We start from the raw sequence: 23841 nt of genomic DNA, 5'->3' as shown, positions 1-23841 counted from the left end.
ATTTTGGAATACAATTCATTTTAATAACATTAACCTTCCCAATCATCTATAAATGTAATGAAGCCCACCTGTCCACATCATTCGAAAACCTTTTTGTTAAGGGATCAGAATTAACTCTGACTAAATCAGACAAATTTGCTGAGAATAAAATCCCCAAATACTTAATGCCCTGTTTGGGCCAGTGGAAGGCACCCGGCTAGAAGGCCGTTACTGGACAGTACGCTGTCAAAGCCAAAGCTTCGGATTTAGACCAACTGACTTTGTATCCTGAGAATTTGGAAAAGGAGTTAATAATTCTGTGGAGGCAAGGCATAGATCTAGAAGGGTCGGAGACGAATAATAAAATATCATCTGCGTAAAGCAGAAGCTTATGCGCCACACCTCCCGCAGTCACCCCTGGAAAATCATCCTCCTTCCTTATCGCGACTGCTAATGGTTCCAGGGCAAGACAGAACAATAATGGGGAAAGAGGGCAACCCTGCCGGGTGCCCCTATCCAGAGTAAAATAATCTGAAATTAACCCATTTGTTTGTACCGCTGCTACAGGCTACAGGGCGTCTATAAAGTAACTTGATCCAACCAATAAATGTACTCCCATACCTTTCCAAAATCTTAAAAAATAATCCCATTCTACCATATCAAACGCCTTTTCGGCGTCAAGAGAGATGGCAGCGGCCGGAGACTGATCATTCGCTACTGACCACATGATATTGATGAGACGCCTAATATTATCAGAAGAGCTACGGCCTCGAATAAACCCCACCTGATCTATATGTATAAGTGATGTCATAACTTTTCTTAATCGATTAGCCAGAATTTTGGACAAAATTTTTACATCTAACTGGATCAGGGAAATTGGGCGGTAACTTTTACACTCGCTTGGATCTTGGTTCTTTTTTAGAATCTGACTAATCCGGGCTTGCGTCCTGGTTGGAGGAAGCTTTCCATTCTTTAATGATTCTGTATAAACTTTTGACAAAAGTGGAGTCAGTTCTGTAGCATAGGATCTAAAAAACTCAGAGGAAAAGCCGTCAGGCCCCGGAGCCTTGCCTGTAGGTAAGGTCTTAATTACCTCATCAAGCTCCTCCAGGGTTATCTCAGAATCGAGAGAGGTTTTTTTTGCACAGTCGTCAGTTTAGGGAGATCTAATGGTTCCACAAAGTTCCTAATATCTTCATCAGTGGATGAAGACCTGGAACTATAGAGATCAAAATAGAATTCTTTAAAAGCATTATTAATATCAATAGCCGAGGTAAATATTTCACCACCAGCAGAGGGAATGGTAGAGAAAGACTCTCCCTGCATTATATATCTAGCCAAGAGTTTTCCTGCTTCGTCACCTGACTCAAAGGATGACTGTCTTGCCCTGAATAACCAAAACTCCACTTTCCGTGACAAAATAGTATATCTATATTTCAATCGGGTCAATTCTCTGAGGCCATCAGATGACATACGGCGCTTCAGCTCAGCCTCGGCACTTTTAATATTTCCTTCCAACTCCACAAGTTCTTGTGTTTTGGATTTTTTAATGAATGAGACATACTGTATGATCCGACCCCTAAGAACTGCCTTAAGTGCCTCCCAAGCCACGCCCACAGAGGATACTGTGGACCAGTTGGTCTCCATATAAACACTGATTTCAGTCTTTAACATTTGTTGGAAATCAGGATTTTGCAAAAGGGACACATTAAGGCGCCAACTACATGATTTCTTTTTCTCTGTATATGGCAACACCTCTAAACTCACCAGAGCATGATCTGAGACTAAGATATTTCCAATTGAGCAATCAACAACAGATGAAATGAGGGACTTGGACACCAAAAAAAAAATCTATTCTAGAATAAATCTTATGGACTGATGGAAAAAAATTTATAGTCCCTACCGGATGGGTTCAAACGTCTCCAAATATCTGTAAGACCAAGATTTTTACACATCCTGTGACGCGTTGTCACAGTGTTGCTCGAGGGGGGTTACACACTTTTGCTTCACTATGATCAAGGACTGAGTCCATCAAAAGATTAAAGTCTCCTCCCAATATTATATCATGAGGGGTGCCAGCGGCTTGCAACATCCCTTCAAGATCTATAAAAAAGCCCTGATCATCAGCGTTAGGTGCGTAAATATTAGCCAAAATCAAACTTTGCCCTTGAATTTCAGCTAAAACAACAATGACTCCCTAATTTATCCTTAATCTGTTTGAGACATTTGAACTGCAGATGTTTATTTACCAATATAATGACTCCTTTGCTCTTCCTTGAGCCAGCACTAAAAAAAACATGTCCACCCCATATCTTCCCAAATTTTTCAGCTTCCTGCGGGGAGAGATGTGTTTCTTGAAGAAACACTATATCATATTTCTTATGTTTAAGAAAAGTAATAACCTTCCTTCTTTTTATGGGGTGCCCCAACCCATTCACATTCAACGTGGAGAGAGACCTTCCACTCATATTAACATTTGACATTTTGACATATTAGAAAAAATAGATTGTGTGTCAAAAACAAAGTTATACAGACCACATTCCCCATTAGTGAAACAATCAAACCCGAACTTCCCCCCAAACAAAACAAACAGAAAAAAGAAAAACGTGCGCATTAACCCCGCGCACGACAGCGCCAACCGGCGACAATCGCTCCAAACTCAAAAGGTCCATGAATGAGTCCCCACAACAACTTTGCCATCGGATTGCTCAATTTTATTACATAACAGAAAATACTTTTTAAAATAAACCCCAGCCAACAGGAAGAATGAACACAAAGAATGTGTAGATTCATTCACAGAACTGTCTCAATGATGTGATCTTCCAGAAAACAAATTCCAGCTGATATAAAGCCATTCAGATTCCTCGGACAGACAGACGAATGTTCAGTGAGCCGGCTGTTATGAGTTCAGCTGATGACGTAATCATTCCAGTGTCCCGTAAAAATACTCAACAAAACAAACTACAGCCAGCAGGAGGAATAAGCATGAAGAACGAACAGATTAATCCACAGCTGTTCCAAAGGAGTATTATTCAATAGAACAAGCTCCAGCCGCTAGGCGGAACCAATACAAAAAGAAACAAAACCGGCATCCCGGTTCCCTGGATGATCGAGTCAATTCACTCGGAGGCCGCATAAATGTATATTCCATGACTTACACAATCTGTCAACTTTATAAAAGACATCCTTTTTGTGAGCATGTAGATATTTTGCAGTCATCTGTTGTGTCTATTCTCAGTCTGTCCAGGAACTTCAATGCAAAAGTAATCTTTCAATGCAAAAGTTTCTTTAAGGAAAGTGTTATTCACAAAACAAGCTCCAGCCGCTCAGAGGAGCCAACGCAGTTTACTCAGTCATTGATTCTATAAAAGACATTGCCAGATTTGGACATGTAAATACTTTGCGACCGACCTTCGTTTCGATTCTCAGTTTGGCCGGAAACATTAGAGCAAACGAGATCTTTTTCTGATGTAAGAGTTTCTTGCATTCCTTGAACCGATCACGTTTCTCTCTTGTCGAGTTCGCCAAGTCCGGGAACAAGAAAATATTATGATTCTTCCAAGAAAGCTTCCCTTTGCTCCTCGACTGGCGCAACACAAGATCTTTATCGGATGATCTCAGAAATCTGGCCAGAATCGATCGGGGCGTATCTCTCTCAGCAGATCTGTGAGCAGGGACTCTGTGAGCTCGCTCGATTTCCAGCTTGTAGCCTGTTATGTCGAGCAGACTCGGGAAAAGCTCGTCTAGAAGTTTTACCATATCTCTGCCCTCCTCATGCTCAGGAATTCCAACAATTCGAACATTATTCCTGTGGCTTCTATTCTCAAGATCTTCAAGCTTTTCAAGGAGATGTTCCAAATCAACTTTGGTCACGGGCGGATTAGCGGTTAATTCCCTCTCCGAAGATTCCAGAAAATCTGTTAGTCTCTCAACATCTGACACTCTTTTAACTATCTCAGAGAATTTTATTTCCATTGCCGTAATCGATTGACGTATTACAATGAGATCCTCCAAGACAGCAAGAACTTTCTTCAACATCACCGACATGTTGGACAACTGGCGCTGGATTTCCTCTCCCGCCACGCCATCCAAAACGAGTCCCCGGTCTGTAGGCCTGTTGGGGCTTTCATCCTGAACACGTAAGTGTCTTTTAATGTCTCCAGAGCCCGAGGATTTTGACTTCTTTGCCATGTTTTTACCTCAAAGAGCAAATGTGTAACTGGGTGTATCAAATTTCACCAAATTATAACATGAAAATAATCAAAAATTTTGCAAAGTGCGCAGAGCTGTTCGCTCACACGTCTGCTTCTTGCATGGCATCACGTGACCTGATCCAGATGCTATTAAACAGTTCACCAGCACACTCTTCTCCATAGCAAATGAGACCATTCCAAAAACATCATCAAACGCAAAATGCAAACGGATGCCATGGTTTGATGATAAATGCAAGACCGTTATAAAAGAACGGAAGAAAGCGGAAAGATTATTCTTCAGAAGGCCAACAAATGAAAATCTTGTTAAGGTTAAAATAAGTAGGGCACAAGCTTGAAGAATAATAAATGAAGCTAAAAGGAAAAGTTGGAGACAATTTGTATCTGGTCTGACATCAAGTACCTCAACAAGAAAGGTCTTGAATCTGATTCAAAGGATGAAGGGCAGGAATGATGGAGATCAAATTCAGCACATCAAATATCAAGACTCTATTCTAACTTCAAAACAAGAGATTGCAAATACCCTAGCAGAAAATTTTGAAAAGAACTCCTCCATTGTGAATTGCCTTAATGCCTTCCAAGTTTTTCGAGCACAGGATGAAAAGAAAGGTATACATTTTTCATCTTATAATAAGGAACCCTATAATCAACTGTTCACAATGGAAGAATTGACACGAGTTATAAACAGGGCACATGATACGGCAGTTGGACCAGATGACATACACGATCAGTTTTTAAAAAATTTGCCTCACATTATCCTGTCTCTACTTTTAAAACTTTTTAACTCTATTTGGATATCAGGGAAAATTCCACTCTCTTGGAAAGATGCGATAATCATTCCCATCCCAAAAACAGGAAAAGATCATAATGACCCCAACAATTACCGCCCAATAGCCCTGACAAGTTGCTTATGCAAAACCATGGAGAGAATGGTTAATGAACGTTTAGTATGGATCCTGGAATCGCAACATCTCATAAGTAAAGTTCAGTGTGGCTTCAGAAAAGGGAGAAGTACTGTAGATCATCTCACCAGCCTTGAAAGCTACGTACGAGATGCTTTCATCAGAAAAGGACATGCAGTTGCTGTCTTTTTTTGACTTGGAGAAAGCTTATGACACCACTTGGAAGTTCGGTATTTTAAAGGATTTATATCAACTTGGTTTTAGAGGACACTTACCCATTTTTATTACTAATTTTCTATCAAACAGACATTTTAAAGTCAGAGTAGGTAATACCCTATCTGACCCTCATAAACAAGAGCTAGGAGTACCACAAGGAAGCATTTTATCAGTTACCCTTTTTAGTATCAAAATCAATGGCATTGCAAAAGCCATCGGGTCAGGTATCCATTGCAGTCTTTATGTTGATGACATCAGTATTTGCTACAGAAGTAAATCCATGAATAACATTTGAACAGAAAATCCAGCTGACAATTAACAGAATGCAGTCCTGGTCAGTATCAAATGGTTTTAAGTTTTCAAAGACTAAAACTGTTTTTATACATTTTTGCCAGCTATGCTCTCTTCATCTTGACCCAGAGATATTCATGGATGGTGAACACATATTCCTTGGAGTAACTCTTGACAGTAAACAGAATTTTATCCCTCACAAAGATTTTAAAAGATAAATGTCTTAAAGCCTTGAACATTTGAAAGGTTTTAGCTAAAACAAAATGGGGTGCAGAAAGTTAAGTTCTTTTAAATCTGTACAGAGCACTAATTCGATCACGCCTGGATTATGGAATTGTAGTGTATGGATCAGCCAGGAAATCATATATCCGACTCTTGGACACAGTACATCATCAAGGCATACATCTGGCTTTAGGGGCCTTTAGGACATCGCCAATTCAAAGTTTGCATGTAGAAGCAAATGAACTTTCTCTGGAGAACAGACACCTCAAACTAGCCCTACAGTATACAACAAAGCTGAAGACCAAACAAAGAAAACCCAGCCTACCATCCTGTTTTCTCAACCCCTTTTTCAAGCCTATATGAACAAAAACCAAGACATATCCGTCCTTTTGGACTACGGATCAAACCACATTTACAAAATCTCAAAGTAGATCTGAGTATACTGGTACAGACACACTTCAGTTAAATTCCCCCCCTGGAACTTTAAAAAACCAAAAATAATCTTAGACTTAACAAGAAACAAAAAATCTGAAACCCACCCAAATGACTTTTCAAGACAACTCATTTTCATTAGAGAAATATTTCCATCACATCCCTATATATACAGATGGATCAAAATCTGAGGATCATGTATCATCTGCATTTGTGATCAACCATAAAAAAAGGAATATCCATCCCCAATCACAGCTCAATTTTTACAGCAGAGGCAAACGCTATTGTCTTTGCACTGGACTTCATAAAGACTATGCAATAGAGAAGCTTTCTAATAATTTCAGATTCAAAATCACGTCTTCAAGCAGTGTCATTTTAAAAAAATGATCACCCAATGCTTGTAAAGATTCTATGCAAACTGCTGGATTTGGAGGCCCAAAATTTCAATATCTGCTTCTGCTGGGTACCTGGACACTGTGGAATCCCAGAAAATGAGGAAGCAGACACTGCTGCAAAAGAGGCTTTATCAGCGGATTTCAAAAAGTGTCCAATACCTCCCACTGACCTAAAGCCCATAATAAATTCATATATTAAAAACAAATGGCAAACTGAATGGGATCAATGCACCATGAATAAACTCCATGAAATCAGCCCTGTTGTTGGCAAAAGAAGTTCCTCTGTTTTCAGATCGCTGGGACCAGATCGTCTACACCCGCTGTCGAATAGGTCACTCCAAGATGACACAAGTTTTTAATATTAGGAGAAGATTCACCAACATGTACCTTCTGCCAGAATCCATTATCCCTGAAACATGTTTTATTAGACTGTACTGTCTTAAACCTGTGAGAAACCTTTTTTATTCAGTCAGCACTCTAGAAGGAATTTTAACAAAGTCAAACCGAATGCAATTTTAGAGTTTTTAGGAAAAATAGATCTTAAAAACCTTTTATAGAATTCCTTACACGTTTCTCACCATGGAAATAGCCATAGAAGTTGGCATGGCGTTAAAAAAAAAACCAAACAAACAAACCCTGTACTCGTGATCACTGCTAGGCAACACCATGCGGATGTGCCTGGTGACAAGCAATCTCCCTAATAAAAAAAGTAACAACACAGAAACAATTCATTATCAGGGGTGCAAACTCATCAGGGGTCCGGGGGCATGGTCCCCTGGGAAGAAATTATTATTATTTTTTTATATTTAACTTTTTTTTTTTTTTTTTTTTTTGATTCGTACATTTATAACAAAGAAAAACAAAACTTTTATATACACTGAAACAACTTTTACCCCCAATATTACCCCTCCCCAATCACCAACCCCACCCTGACCCCCACTGAACACCCCTGTGGTCACACACAAGTATACACAAAAAAAAAAAAAAATTATATATATATATATATATACATATATAATAATCATACACATTTAAAACTATATACGTCTCTCTTCACAGCCACTCCCTGAGAGTCCCCCAAAAATGCCAAATAACTGGCCCATTTCCCATCAAACGAATCCCAGATCCCCAGCCTTCCACATGACACCTCCTTGAAAGCTGCCACCCTCCCCATCTCCACGCACCGTTCCTGAAATGAAGGCACTCCAGCCAACTTCCATCCCCTTGAAATAATCTGCCTGCCTATCATAACACTGGTCAGTACCAGGGGTGTAAAGTATCGAATTACAAATAGTCACGTTACTGTAAGTAGTTTTTCCCAGGAATTGTACTTTATAAAGTAGTTTAAAAATTGTATACTTTAGTACATTTTAAGTGCTGTAACTGTACTTTTAATGCGCTATTTTCCCACAGTCTGTTTTCACTACTTCCCATTCCTGATTATATTTTTATCTATCAACATGATTGGCTACGGAGAGTCTCGTGACTCCCGTCAAATCAAATCACACTTAAAAAAACTTGAATGGCAGCTGTAGATCAGCGTCAACTGTAATGGATGTGGAGGATGCCTCAGACACATTTCAACACCTGAACATCACGGCCGCACCTGAAAGGGCTTTTCGCAGTGAAAAAGGCCAGTTGCTTGATCGTGTCATGTGAGTTTATCTTGCTCAAGCCAGATATCAGCATTAATCCTGCCTCTAATTTGAAGAAACATATCAAGGTAAATTTCATATTTCTGTTTACTAGATTATGTGTCTATAACGTAGCCTGTAATTTAGCTATCTATCACTGAGATTATTGGGTTGATGTGAGAGATTAAGGCAATGTTATCAATAGGGCTGGGCGATAAAACAATTTTGATGTTTATCTGAAAAAAGAGAGAGAGAAATGTCCTCGATATCGATGATAAACGTTTGAGTAATGTTCTATACTTAGCCTATGTTCTACATCTAGACCAGGGGTGTTCATTACATCAATCATGATAGCAAGACAACCACTGGTTGGTTGATCTAGATTAAATATAAAAGATTGACTTTTTATTTCCTGAGGTCTGTAGCTGCGCACTGTTTGATTGACAGGCGGCTAAAGTTTGTGCGCTAATGCGGGTATGCGCCTAAATTGTCAAATACACTTCATAATTCCGCCAATGCCCGTCTTGATGAGGCATTAATGTAAACGCAGTGGTTTGGTCTAAAGTGAACGTAAACAGTGGGACAAAAAGCATATTTGCATCAAAAGTCGGACTTGAAGTGTAATTGTAACCGAATTGAGCACTGTCTAGTAGGCTGTCATAAAAAGGCTATTAATCAAACAATAATAACAAGGAAATGAGAAAACCACTCACTACTTTTGGTTGAATAACTTGAGTAGCTTTAAAAGTATTAATGTAATAGAATAAAACAGTGACATTTTTTAATAATATTGTTAGTTTTTTTAATAATACCGACCCCTGATGTAGAGAGTGTTAATTTGTATAATAAATTACCAGGAAAGTAGAGATGATAAAATATTTTATAATTATGCTTTGCCTTTATCAAGATTTTTCTAATGCCTGATAGAAAAGTATCAACCTTTGTTGAGCAATACTGAAGGCAGAACATTCCTCCAGTCACAAACTTCAGAAAATTAAGCATCATGCATTAGAATGAGAACACAATTATTGCTGGGCTTAAAAGATACAAGAACTAAATCAATGTGGAACATTTTATCTCAGAAGGAGTACAGTGTGGCCCCCCCATGTGAATACAAAAATACAAAAATAGTTCACTCAAAAATGAAAATTCTCTTATTTACTCACCCTCATGCCATCCCAGATGTGTATGACTTTCTTTCTTCAGCAGAACACAAATTAAGATTTTCAGAAGAATATTTCAGCTCTGTAGGTCCATACAATACAAGTGAATGTATGCGAAAATTTTGATGCTCCAAAAAGCACAAAAAGGCAGCATAAAAGTAATCCATATGACTCCAGTGGTTAAATCCATGACTTCAGAAGTTATATGATAGGTGTGGGTGAGAAACAGATCAATATTTAAGTCCTTTTTGCTAGAAATTCTTCTTCCTGCCCAGTAGGGGTGATATGCATGAAGAATGTGAATCACCAAAAACAAAAGAAGAAAGTGAAAGTTAAAGTGGAGATTGACTGACTGAGCAGGGAGGAGAATTTATAGTAAAAATTGACTTAAATAACCTATCATATATCTTCTGAAGACATGGATTTTAACCATTGGAGTCACATGGATTAGGCTACTTTTATACTGACTTATGTGATTTTTTTTTTTTGGAGCTTCAAACTTTTGGCATCCTTTCAATTGTATTGTATGGACCTACAGAGCTGAAATATTCTTCTAAAAATCTTCATTTGTCTTCTGCTGGAGAAAAAGTCAACACATCCGGGATGGCATTAGGGTGACTAAATGAGAGAATTTTCATTTTTGTGTGAATTATTCCTTTAAAGCCCAATGTGGCCCCTGTACCAAACAATTGCTCTACCGCCTCTATTGTGCGGGACATGACGCGCCAAGTGACCCTGCTTTTTTAGTGGGTTTTTTTGCATTCCTTGCATTGTTTTAAAAATATTTTATACACAACAATAACTCTCTCAGTCGGCATTAAGGAAAATTTAGACCCTACACATAAACTGATTTGAATGTAATTGTTTCATACATTATGATACTGAAAATAACTTTCGTCTTTTAATTTCTGTAATCATGTCGCCCTTTTATTTATTTTTTAAAATCAGATTCATGTAGTGTTTACAGTATCATAGATAAGTGATGTATTTTAAAAGTTGTCATCACAAACACCTATAAAATACCTATATTTATCTTTTCTTTTTTTTTTCTTCTGGCGAGCAGCCATAAAAGGGAATGTAAATTACGGTATGTGTGCTACATTTTTAAATTGCAGCATAGAGCTTTTATTATAAAGGGGCATAGCTTTCGCAACCGAGTACTCAATACTCACTGCTCATGAGTACTTTTAAAAATGAGCTACTCTTTTACTCTTACTTGAGTAGTTTTTAGGACAGTACTTTTACTTGTATTATTTTTCAGTACTTTTTCCACCCCTGGTCAGGACCCAATTTTTTATGTGTTTATCCCCTATATTGATGACCGCCCCATCGCCTAAATACAGAGTCTGGGGTAAAATGAAATTTGAGTGCCCAATATGTCACACATAAAACTCTGAACCTTCAACCAAAATTATTGGATCTTAACACACTACCAAAAATCATGGGTTGTGTCTCCATCTTCTAATTGGCATCGCCAGCAGGTGGGTGTGTCTTTAAGACCAAGCCTATGCAATCTAGAGGGGATCCAATAGAATCTATGTTAAATCTTGAATTGCACAGACTTGATGTTTTTTAGAATCCTAGCCCACACTCCCTCCTCCAATACCAAGTTTAAATCTTTCTCCTATAATCTCTTGAAAGAGGTTAAAGCTCCATCCCCCAGACTCTAAATTGGCAGGGAGTAATACACTGATGCCTCATGACCTTTTCCAAAAGCAGTAATCACCACTCCCAGAGTATCTGCCGCTTTAAAGGCATTAATTTCAGCCTTTAACATTTGGTGGAATTCAGGATTTTGCAAAAGGGATACAATAAAGCACCAACTATATGATTTCTTTTTCTCTGTATGTGGCAACACCTCTAAACTCACCAGGGCATGATCTAAGACTAAAATGTTTCCAATTGAACAATCAACAACAGATGAAATGAGGGATTTGGATATAAAAATAAAAAAAATCTATTCTAGAATAAATCTTATGGACTGATGGAAAAAAATTTATAGTCCCTACCAGATGGGTTCAAAAGTCTCCAAATATCTGTAAGACCAAGATTTTTACACATCCTGTGAAGCGTCAATGTTGCCCTAGGGGGCTTACACACTTTTGCTTCACTATGATCAAGGACTGAGTCCATCAAAAGATTAAAGTCTCTTCCCAATATTATATCATGAGGGGTGCCAGCGGCTTGCAACATCCCTTCAAGATCTATAAAAAAAAGCCCTGATCATCAGCGTTAGGTGCATACATATTAACCAAAATCAACCTTTGCCCCTGAATTTCTGCTAAAACAATAATGACTCTTCCTAATTTATCTTTAATCTGTTTGAGACATTTGAATTTTAGATGCTTACTTATCAGTGTAATGACTCCCCTGCTCTTACTTGAGCCAGCCAAAACATGTCCACCCCATATCTGCCCAAATTTTTCAGCTTCCTGCGGGGAAAGATGCGTTTCTTGAAGAAACACTCATATTTCTTACATTTAAGAAGAGAAATAACCTTCCTTCTTTTTATGGGGTGCCCCAAACCCATTCACATTCCACGTGGAGAGAGACAATCCATTCATATTAACGTTTGACATTTTTACATATGAGAAAAAATTGATTGTGTGTCAAAAATAAAATGATAAAGACCACATTCCAGCATTAGTGCAACAATCAAACCCCAAACTTCCCCCGGAACCAAACAAACAGAAAAAAGAAAAATGTGTGCATTAACCCTGCGCATGACAGCGCCAACTGGCGTCCACCCCTCTAAACTCAAACAGTCCATGTACGCCTACGAGAGCCCCCGCGACAACTTTGCTGTTGGATTGCTCAAGTCCGGTGTTTCTATACAAATTTTGTGAGACAGAATTACCCAACAGAAGATAATCTATAAAACAAACTCCAGCCAGAAGGCGGAATAAACACAAAGAATGTGTAGATTCATCTACATAACTGTCCCGAAGGTGTGTTCCTCCACAAAACAAGCTCCAGCCGCTAGCGGAACCAGCAAAAAAAAAAAAAAAAAAAAAGAAGGCCAATCAGTTTTCTTGGGCAGTCAAACGAATGTTCAGTGAGCCGGCTCATTCGACTACTGCATGAGTGCAACAAATGACTCAGTCACTCCAATGTCCTGCGAGAAATACTCCACAAAACAAACTCCAACCAATAGGAGGCATAAGCACAAAGAATGTGCAGATTCATCTACAACACTGTTCCGAAGGAGTGCTACTACACAAAACAACTCCAGCCACTAGGCGGAACCAGTACAAAAAGAAACAAAAAAGGCACTCAGTTTCCTTGGACGGTCAAGTGAATGATCAGTGAGTCGGTCCACTTGGCTGCAACGTGAGTACCACAAAATAACTTACTCAGTCCATTGACTTTATGAAGGACATCGCTTTCTGGGGACATGTAAATATTTTGCGGCCATCCTTAGCATCTATTCTCAATTTGTCCAGGAACATCAGTGCAAAAGCAACCTTCTGTTGATGTAAGAGTTTCTTGCATTCCTTGAATCCATCACGTTTCTCTCTTGTCAAATTCGCAAAGTCTGGGAACAAGAAAATGCTGTGGTTCTTCCAATAAAGCCTTGTTTTCTCCTCGCCTCGCGTAACACGAAATTTTTATTGGATGATCTTAGAAATTTCGCCAGAATTGATTGGGGCCTGTCTCCCTCAGCGGGTCGCCGAGCCGGAACCCTGTAAGCTTGCTTGATTTCCAGCTTATGGCCTGTTATGTCAAGCAGACTTCGTCCTCAGGAATTCCAACAATTCGGACATTTTTCCGCTGGTTACGGTTTTCCAAGTCCTCCGACTTCTCCCAGATGCACTCCAAATCCACCTTTGAATTGATTTTGAATTCTTTGACATATTGCCTTCCTAGAACAATTAAGGATCAGGGTGTATCGAATCTCACCGGTTTATGACATAAAAAGTATTAAAACTAGCAAAGTCTACCACCCATGGAGTCATGAGTTCGAATCCAGGGCATGCTGAGTGACTCCAGCCAGGTCTCCTAAGCAACCAAATTGGCCCGGTTGCTAGGGAGGGTAGAGTCACATGGGTAACCTCCTCATGGTTGCTATAATGTGGTTCGCTCTCGGTGGGGCTCGTGGTGATCTGTGCGTGGATGCCGCGGAGAATATCACAAAGCCTCCACACACGCTATGTCTCCACGTTGACACGCTCAACAAGCCACGTGATAAAATGCGCGGTTGACGGTCTCAGACACAGAGGCTACTGAGATTCGTCCTCCGCCACCCGGATTGAAGCAAATCACTACGCCACTACGAAGACTTAGAGCACACTGAGAATTGGGCATTCCAAACTGGGGAGAAAATAAAAAAACAGCGAAGTACGCAGAGCTTGCCGTTCACACGTCCAAACCTCGCATACCGTCACGTGACTCAGGAAGAAACTTTTTTAAATATCAGCTTTAAAATGTGGATTTACAGTCAATTTTAGCATGAGGATATAGGGAAAAACTCACCCTAGAATTAATGTAAGTCAGGGAGGGGTTAATTAGCACCCCTTATCTGGAAACTGAAGTAGTATTCATAACATCTAACTTTTAGATCAATCTGCCATGCTTTGGAGAAATTAACCTATGTGGTCAGAGGGAAATTAAATGAATTCAGTCAAATATGGGACACTTTTATGCAATTTCTGGAAAGTGATTAGCCTGAAATTAATGAGTGAAATTTGATAAATAAAATGACAGCACCTTTAAAAAAAAATATTTTACCTCTTACTATTATATATTATTATTTGATTGATTGATTTATTTTTTCCTCTGAATGTTGAGGGTGAGGTGGGTGAGGGGATATTATACATGTTATTGTATGTATGACTATGTTCTATTAGCACTCCACTACTCTTACAATATACAATTTTGGTATTTCTATGAAGCCTATAAGCATATATACAGCTGCCAGTTTATTAGGTACACAGAGCTAAAACTAATACAGTTCAACAGTCCTGCAAAAAATCCTACCTTCATGAAGGTTGTAATGTTCATTTTTTTTGTTTAGAGGCATTGATTCAACTCTGATTATTTAGGAGGATACAGAGAGCTGTTTCTGACAATTACATACCTTATTGCTTTTTGGAAAATTTTTAGATAACTGGCTTGCTATGTCATCAAAGTCAGTCTTCCATGGTTTCACAGGTCAGCTCTTCAACAGAAAAATATGAAAAGTAATTAGCTATCTGCAGTTATACTTTCTTTTTACTATAATCATCCACATTTATGCTGCTGATCTTATCACCCATCACTGATGCAGTGTCTAACAAACGATGTGTGTAATGACTGAATTAACCAAGGAACAACCTTGCTAGACACAAGCTAGCCATGTTGCCTAGTTGAGCTAGCTACCAGCCATTGAAATTAGTTGTACTATTATGGTATGGTCTTGTATGTTAACGAACGCCAATAACTGCAGTTAATTTGAGGTAAATGTAGGCCAACTGACATCAGGTTATGGTAGCTAGTGAAGTGTTGCTCACGTTAGCTAACTGCAATTAGAATCTAACTAGCTATTATCTAATGATAAACATTAACTAAAGCTGGCTACATAAAATACCACTATTGACTAGATTCATGAGAGGTCAGCTAATGCATTAAAATGTCAAAAAATGCAGTCATTTCATCAACTTACCAGCGAGTGTGCTTGAGAAACACCAAAATGAATGGGGTTCAGTGCTGGAACTATTCAGTGTTTGGAACAATTGGTTGCCCCACGACTCGCGTCACTTCTGCATTCTCCAATTACAACAGAAGTCTATGGCAGTTTCGCAACACTTTTTCAGTGGCGCTGGGAAGGAATGTTTCTAATTAATCTCACTGAATTAATGCGTTAAATCAACTGCCCTAATTATTATTATTATTATGTTAAACGTGTATCTCGCAAGCAAGAGTGCTATTGTACTGAATAGAAGTTTTCATTTATAATGTGATTCTCTGTTGTGCAGCACTTTATTTGACAAAAATAAGACAATGTTGTGTGTTCTTGTTACTTCTTGTTTCTTATTGAAATGTAACATTTTAATAGGCTAAAGGAGTATCGAAATTTGTTTTGAGAATCGTGAAATTTTACTGGTATCTGTACTGACTACTGAAATTTTGGAATTGTGACAACTCTATAAAAGGGTTAATCATTACACAGTGTAATAGAGTACAACTTTCTTGTACTTCCATTCACACTGAGGACAGAGATGTCAGCTGTATTCAGTTATGTGCAGTGTGCTATATTTTTATGGTCATGCAAAATTCATGTGGCTGATGCTAGTAAGAACATTAAAATTATTTGTCGTCTGGTTTTAGCTGGGTGGAGCAGGATCCAAAAGAGATTCTTCAGTCAGTGTATGAGTGCATGGACAGGACCTGTGAGAAACTGACCCAGCTAAACATTGACATCTCCAACATTAAAGGTATCAGAATAAACTCTTATTCTTCCATGCACCTGCCATTACACTCTCATGCTTGCTCAGTTTTCTTTTCTTTGCTAATTGTGATCTCTCTTTAGCCATTGGTGTGACCAATCAGCGGGAAACCACCCTTGTTTGGGACAAGGAAACTGGTGAACCACTTTGCAATGCTATAGGTAAGTGAACTTTACCTCCCTAGTATATGACCAGGTATTATTGATATCAGCATTTATAAAAAGCAAATATACTGCTTTACAGCTTTATAGACTAGTGCAAATCCATTATTTGTTTGAGTTTAGTTTGGCTTGATCTGCGGACCCAGTCAACAGTTGAGAGACTCATCAACAAAACTCCAGGCAGGAACAAAAACCATCTCAAAGTAAGAGTGCGCAGAAGTGCATTGTCTCCATGTAAAGGAAAATTATATGGACCCTTTTCACAGGGCTTGATGATGTCATATTTTGGTATTATTACATTACCCTGAAATTATATAAAAAAAAAAAAAAAACGCCATCAAACTAGTCCACAGTGCTGTACTGGAGTTTCAAATACAGCTGCTGTGGAAGTGACTGATTAAATTTGGCATCTTGCTCTCTTCTCGCTGCTTTTTTTCCTTTGCTGTTGGAGCAAAAGGGAACACTGCAGCAATATTTGCTATGGTGTCCATCTTCAATTTACCTCCGTACACCAGCTACAGCTAGCTTACTTCAATGTTCCATACCGAGAAATTTGAAAAGGCTCCATCATCTCGAACAGCTACAACCACAATCGGTCACATTATTAACGAAAAATCTTTTGATACGTCTGGTAAGAAGTCATATGGGACCAAGTGCATTACTTTTACCATCTTGGCCACCCAAAATCGTTTTTTTAAGCCTAGTTTAATGCACGTTTGTAAATAAAGAAAAGCCACACCCATGGTTAGTTTTAACCAGTCATCTCTCTTTGACTTGCCAAGTTCTCCTTGGTCAAGAATTTCAGACCATACGAACACCTTAGCAGAACAAATACATCAGTGCATTTCATCATAATTTTTCGGTGAGCTAAAAGAAGCCTGTTCACCCAGTTAGTATAAATTTGCCTTTAGAGTTGCTCTTGTTCTTGTTCAAGTCTGGCAAAATTAAATAATATGCATCTCTTGTCCACTTGCCTTCCATAAAGCACAAGACGGGCCTCCCCATCAGCACTTACTTCAGCGCAGTGAAGTTACGCTGGCTGATGGATAATGTGGAAGAGGTGCATAAAGCTGTGCTGTCCCACCGGGCCATGTTTGGAACTGTTGATTCCTGGCTTATCTGGGTAAGACCAGTATGGTGTCTCTAATGCAAATGCATTTTACAGTGATTGTGTATGTGGGTTTTAAAGGTAATATATTGGTGCCTTACTATTGGGGCAATCCAAGGTTGTTCTGCTGCTTAAGTTATGCTTACACTTTTTAACAGACACTCTGAAATAAACCTCAAGCGCTTTGTCATTGATTGAACTTTCTTTTTCCAGAAAGTACTTTTAAAAGGATGTGCTTAGTAAGATTTTTAGATTTAATTTTTTTTAATCAGAAGTGCATTGGAAAAATCTTGCATAGATTTAATTTGGCCAATGTTAACTGCACATATTTGATTTTATTAGCATAATATCACAAATTGCCATTGGTGCTAGGTCTTCCCTGTGGGTACTCAAGCTCCTGAGCACCCACAGGATCGGTGCCTGTGGATTTGCCTTCGTCCCAGGCCTGGAACAAAAGGCCCAGTTGTGCCCCCCTTATCGACGTCCCTGGCCTTTGGTGTTGAAATTATATTATAGATATAAAACAATAAAGTAATAGTCATGGATTGACTTCCTGCTCTAGTCATTATAAAGTGATCATGATCTAATAATTTAACTTGTTAAAATAATATGTAATGTCTCTATATTTCAGAGCCTGACAGGGGGAAAGAAGGGAGGTGTACATTGCACAGATGTGACCAATGCCAGCCGGACCATGCTCTTCAATATTCTTACACTGGACTGGGATCCTGAACTCTGCACGTAAGTTCACATATGCATATACTAGGGTTGCGCGATATACCGATACTAAAGAAATATTGTGATACCAAACTTTTTTAAATGGTACGATATAATCTTGTTGGTTTTTATTTGATTAAAGCTTTATTTATTCATTTGATTTAAAACTGTTTTTATATAAACATTTAATTAAATAAAACTGCAAGACTTGATGCAGTTCTTTTAATCAAGTCCTTTTTTTTGTGTGATTTCATCAGTAATCTGAGGCTATTTATTTGTTGCTGAAGTATTTTAGTATTGATACCGAGGTACCAGGGCTGCTATCGTACCAACGCCAAATTTTTGGTATCGCAGCAACCCTAGCATACACAAACAAACATTTGTTCATACTGTGTTCGTACTTTTTCTATATATAAAGCAATACAATTGCACATTACTAAGTGACAAGAATAATATTTTTTAACTGATATCTTAACTGATTGCAGATATTTTGATATACCAATGGAAATTCTGCCAAAAGTGAGAAGTTCTTCAGAGATCTATGGTTTAATGGTAAGTGTTTGACCTATAATAGAGAACTGATGCATCTCTGTAATTATGTCATGATTGGAATGATTCTGTCCTGAAAAATTGCCACAATGCTCTAAAATATGTCCTACACAGGATGCAATATAAATATTTCTCTGCACTTCAAGAGAGAAATGAGCTTTGCTCCAGAGCAGTGCCTGTAAAATAGTAACTGCCTATTCTTTATAATTTGATCTTGTTGTACATAAACAAAAACCAAAAGATTTAAAATTTTAAATTTGCTGTGGAGCAGTGATTTCTTTCTAGAGATGTTAGAATGTCCCTTTTTATCATGATTATATTTTGTGTCCTGTGATTTCTTTGGGCTGACTGATAGAAAATCAGCTCTAATTTGGTGAGTATTTTCTTGCTCCCCTTAATATCATGTCTGGGACACCTCTGCTGTGCCATGTTGCCATCACAGAAATTGGTGCATTTCCAATATGGCGCAAACTTGTTTTTCCTACTGTGCTTGGAAGTGCATTTTTATTTATTTTTATATTTTTTTTAGTTTAGGTCTTATTGGAAATGTACCAAATGGTGATGTCATTATTTTTCATTGTGTTTTGGCTTGATGCTCGATGTATCACTCTGTCATTACAACTTACTGGCTTTAGGCCTGTCCTTTCCAACATCCTATAAAGTTTATGCCAGTTTTGGGACCTTTTCATCTAGTGTGCTGGCTATGGTCCTCTTCTTTGTTGCCTCTTTCTTATTTTTTTCTCCACTATGACTGAAGACACACAGACTCCAGTTAGACTAATAATTATGAAGCTTCTCATGATCGGTGTTATGGCCAGCTCGTTCTCCACCGCAACCTAAAGGGGAGTCACACACGAAAGGTCATTTCAGTGATATGAATTTATTCACTTAAAAATAGTATACAAGGTATAATGAAAATAATATCTAGGGGTTAAATAAAGGAGCTACAACAAAAATCTAATGGAGCTGTAAATGATGGGGAGCATGAAAGAAAGAGTGAAGCTAAGGTCTCCTCTGGAGAGATGCAACCATCCCGAAAGGAGAGAAAGACCTCAAACAAAAGAGCCAAACTACTTTTTATACCCCACACCCACAGATGAACTAATTAACAATTACTTCCCCTACCCAACCAAAACCTGCCTCCATACTGATACCAAGAGGCAGAGAGAGAAAGGCCAGGGTTGTAACGTCGGACACTGAAAATTTCAAATGTAAAGGCTTCACTTACAATTCTCAACACTTTTAAAATGAACTTGTATGGGAATACAGCTTGACCTATTAGAGAGACCAGTATGAACAATGAAGACCAGGAGTCAAAGTTACAATCAGTTAAGAGAGAGTTTACTGAAGACAAAAAAGTTCTACACATTTCTAAAGGCAAAAGAGAGAAACAGAAAATGAGTTGAGGACCTAAACTCGAACTAACTTGGACCACTGAAACAACAGTAATTATAGACGTATGCAAATTATTTTACATCAGCTCATAAAAGTACAGAGTTCTTATAGGGGAAAAGAACAGATAATTCTAGAAATGTCCAAAGATGGTGTTCTGTTCAACTACATTAATGCAATCATTTGAAGTTTATATTTTTAAAACACAAAGTAAAATTGGTCAGCCGATAAGGGTCAGAGATGAGTCATAAATCGAGAGTCTCTTCTATTTTTATATACCTTTTTGGAGCTCAGTTCCTTTGGCTCAGTCACAACACTTCAAATTAAAAACAATCCCTGCAATGGCATCATTAGACAATAAAACAGAGGGCTATCTTTCCCTTAAGGTTGAGGCAGACCTCACTGGGACACAGGCCTTATCCAGCTGGAACATACATGACTATAGAATAAAATGTCTGCAGTATGTCTGTCAGTAAATGCATGTGGTACGTTAGTGACTACGTTAGTGACCTAAAACTTAAAACACAAGAAAACTCTTGCTTGTTTTGATCAGTGATCAAGGAATAAATTATAACTAGCATGTACTGTATATACAGTGCATTCAGAAAGTATTCGGACACCTTCATTTTTTTCACATCTTATGTTGCAGCCTTATGCTAAAATGCTTTAAAAAAAAAAAAAAAAACATTCACATTAATCTGCACTCCATACCCCATAATGACAAAGCAAAAACCAGATTTTTGATAACTTTGCAAATGTATTAAAAATAAAAAAACTGAAATATCACATTGATACAAGTATTCAGACTCTTAACTGAGTACTTAGTTGAAGCACCTTTGGCAGCAATTACAGCCTCTTACAGATTACAGTCTTTTTGGGTATGAAGCGACAAGCTTTGCACACCTGGATTTGGGGATTTTCTGCCATTCTTCTCTGCAGGTACACTCAAGCTCTGTCAGGTTGGATGGGAACCGTCGGTGGACAGCCATTTTCAGGTTTCTCCAGAGATGTTCAATTGGGTTCAAGTCCAGGCTCTGACTGGGCCACTCAAGGACATTCACAGAGTTGTCACTAAGCCACACTTGCGTTGTCTTGTTTGTGTGCATTGGCCCAGTCTGAGGTCCTGAGCAATCTGGACATGGTTTTCATTAAGGATATCTCTGTATTTTGCTGTGTTCAGCTTTCCTTCAACCCTGACCAGTCTCCCAGTCCCTGCTGCTGAAAAACACCCTCACAGCATGGTGCTACCACCACCATGCTTCACCATTGGGATGGTATTGCGCAGGTGATGAGCAGTGCCTGGTTTCCTCCAGACATGACGCTTGGAATTGAGGCCTGACAGTTTAATCTTCATTTCATCTAAGTCTGGGAGTCCTTTTGGTGATTTTTTTTTTTGCAAATTCCAAGTACGCTTTCATGTATCTTGCACTAAGGAGAGGCTTCCGTCTGGCCACTCTACCATAAAGCCCAGATCGGTGTTGTGTTGCAGTGATGGTTGTCCTTTATGCAAGTTTCTCCCATCTCCACACATTATCTCTGGAGTTCAACCAGAGTGACCATTGGGTTCTTGGTCATTTCTTTTACCAAGGCCCTTCTCCCCCGATTGCTCAGTTTGGCCGGGTGGCCAGCTCTAGGAAGAGTCCTGGTTGTTCCAAACTTCTTCCATTTAAGAATTATGGAGGCCACTGTGCTCTTGGGAACCTTCAATGCAACCAGAACATTTTTGCAGCCTTCCCCAGATCTGTTCCTTGACACAATCCTGTCTCAGGCAGAAATAGATTAAAAATAACTACTAAAGCTCTATTAAATTTATTTATAATTTTTTTTTTTTTTTTTTTTTTTTTTTTTAACAACTGTGGCAATTTATAAATATTTATATTTTGTATTTGTATGGTTTTTAAATGCATTTTGGGTTCTTTTTTTTTTTTTTTTTTACATTACAAAATGCCATAGTTTGTTTAATAGAAATCATGTTACATAACTATGGTAGAGAAGATCCATGCTTCCGTGTAGTTACCATGGCCTTGTTTCGTAATCACTGTTAAAACTTAGGTGTTTACTCTTTGTAGATATTGTAGATAACCTTACTGTTGTTAATACCAGTAAATGTACATATGCATCCCAACTCAAAATCAGTGCCTTACTGTCTAATGAGCATTTCAGTGGGACAAAATATGCAATATTATTGGTAATTTTACTTATTTTTGTAATCTAATAATAAAAATCACTTTTATTATTAGTTTTGGTCTTCACATTTTTCATTTTATAGGCCCCAGACCCCCACCACACCACCGGTGCTACTAAATGAGATGCTGGTGCCACCAATATTAGAACTTGCTCTCAAATGTTAGTCTGGATCCCTGGTTGATAGTGAATGTATTCAACTCATCAATAGGCCCCTTCAAACTTAAGTTCATCTGAGGTTCAAGGCACCATTTCGTCTCTTTGGCTTTACTAATTTGTGTGGTATGTCTAGCGCAGGTACTTTTCAGTACACAGCATATGGTTATGACACACAAAATAGGATAATTTGGAGAATGTTGCTAATGTCCACTTGAAAATGTCAGAAGACTTTATAATAATTAATCTCAGTGGTCTAAGTGGAGTTTTATATGCAGGCTTGAAGCAGAGGCCTGTTGATGCATGTTGAACATGTTACATTAATTTTGAAGATTTTCATTCCCCCCCCTTCCCCTTTTTTCCTTGGTTTACTTTTCAATGTTCTACATTTGTCTTCAAACAGAAATCTGGCCCTTTAACTGGTGTCCCCATATCAGGGGTAAGAAGACTATTAACATTATTTTTACTCTCATTTAGCTAATCTATTTTGAAATCCCACATGACAGTCTTCATAACTTGTATACTGTTACATGATCCTAATCAAGTGAAACAATATAAAATGAAAACAATGTCTTCAGATTCACAAGGATAACACAGGAATACAAATATTTTCAGTGGTCCTTTTTAAATTAACTTCACCTCCTGTTTATAGTGTCTTGGCGACCAGTCTGCTGCACTAGTTGGACAAATGTGCTTCAAGGATGGACAAGCCAAAAATACGTATGATATTATTTTGTCAGTCTGTCTCTTTCATATGCACCAATGCGAATTCTACTGCTCTCCACATGTCAACCTGTCATGTCAACATGTGAAAATGTTTATTGAGACTGACTGAAGACTATGTCCCCTGCCATGCTATGTTACTTTGTAATTGTTTATGTGCTTTCTGTCTGACTTTTTATTTACAGTTATGGCACTGGTTGTTTCCTGCTTAAAAATGTAGGAACCAAGGTATTCAACATGCATGTAGTTGTTTAAAAACAAATATAATAACAAAGAGTATTATGTGATGTTTTTAATCTAATGTTGTTTTTGGTTTATTTCCTAAAGCCTGTAATGTCAGACCATGGCCTTCTGACAACGATTGCTTATCAACTAGGGCGTGACAAGCCAGCCTGCTATGCACTAGAAGTAATAATGTTGTAATCTTTTCAATTGATTGTTGTATAACTTTTTTGGCTTGTTTGAAGAAAAACTTAATGCATTTTACTCACTGTATTTTGAATTCTAAGCACTACTACTTTTCTCATAATCGGTTTGTGATGTGAAAAGTGATTATGTGGCCAGTCCTTCATGCGCATTGTTCTGTGATTGCTGTATTCTAGGGTTCTGTTGCCATTGCTGGGGCAGTTGTGCGCTGGTTAAAGGATAACCTTGGAATCATCCAGACTTCCACAGAACTAGGTGTGTATAATCACTTTAAGATCGTCTCATATAATGCAGCCCTCTACAATGCAAGTAAATCACTTGCATATGCAACCTAATTTTTGTGCTATGCGACAAAAAATGTCTGTTATTAGCCACTGGCTAGTAAATGTTCAGATTTCACTCACTAGTGATTAAGTTGTGTAGAGGTGAAGAAGTAATTCGGCACGAGAACCTTCCACTGCATATTGTGTTGCATGAGTGCATACTCTAAAGGAAATTTTACTTTTTGGCTGCAGTGGGTCCAGAGTTGGAGGATGTCACCATAGCTTTAGTTGA

General features: G+C 38.3%; 1 protein-coding gene across 3 annotated transcripts in view; it reads left to right on the top strand.

The window, feature by feature from the left end:
• gk (glycerol kinase) overlaps window positions 1–23841 on the top strand; it is a 54476-nt gene that overhangs the window by 11936 nt on the left and 18699 nt on the right. For 2 of the 3 annotated variants that reach the window (XM_051702503.1, XM_051702505.1), the window contains exons 3-14: window positions 15752–15858; window positions 15954–16031; window positions 16155–16234; window positions 17017–17154; window positions 17771–17880; window positions 18342–18408; window positions 18761–18778; window positions 22541–22576; window positions 22790–22857; window positions 23046–23088; window positions 23188–23268; window positions 23463–23541. In XM_051702503.1, coding sequence (XP_051558463.1) covers window positions 15752–15858; window positions 15954–16031; window positions 16155–16234; window positions 17017–17154; window positions 17771–17880; window positions 18342–18408; window positions 18761–18778; window positions 22541–22576; window positions 22790–22857; window positions 23046–23088; window positions 23188–23268; window positions 23463–23541 — 905 coding nt within the window. The remainder of the gene's footprint in view (window positions 1–15751; window positions 15859–15953; window positions 16032–16154; window positions 16235–17016; window positions 17155–17770; window positions 17881–18341; window positions 18409–18760; window positions 18779–22540; window positions 22577–22789; window positions 22858–23045; window positions 23089–23187; window positions 23269–23462; window positions 23542–23841) is intronic. The other variant, XM_051702504.1, reaches the window with a different exon arrangement.

The sequence above is a fragment of the Myxocyprinus asiaticus genome, chromosome 7 (assembly GCF_019703515.2).
Source record: "Myxocyprinus asiaticus isolate MX2 ecotype Aquarium Trade chromosome 7, UBuf_Myxa_2, whole genome shotgun sequence".
In the NCBI taxonomy this organism is placed as follows: domain Eukaryota; kingdom Metazoa; phylum Chordata; class Actinopteri; order Cypriniformes; family Catostomidae; genus Myxocyprinus; species Myxocyprinus asiaticus.
This window is presented reverse-complemented; position numbering and strand designations above follow the sequence as displayed.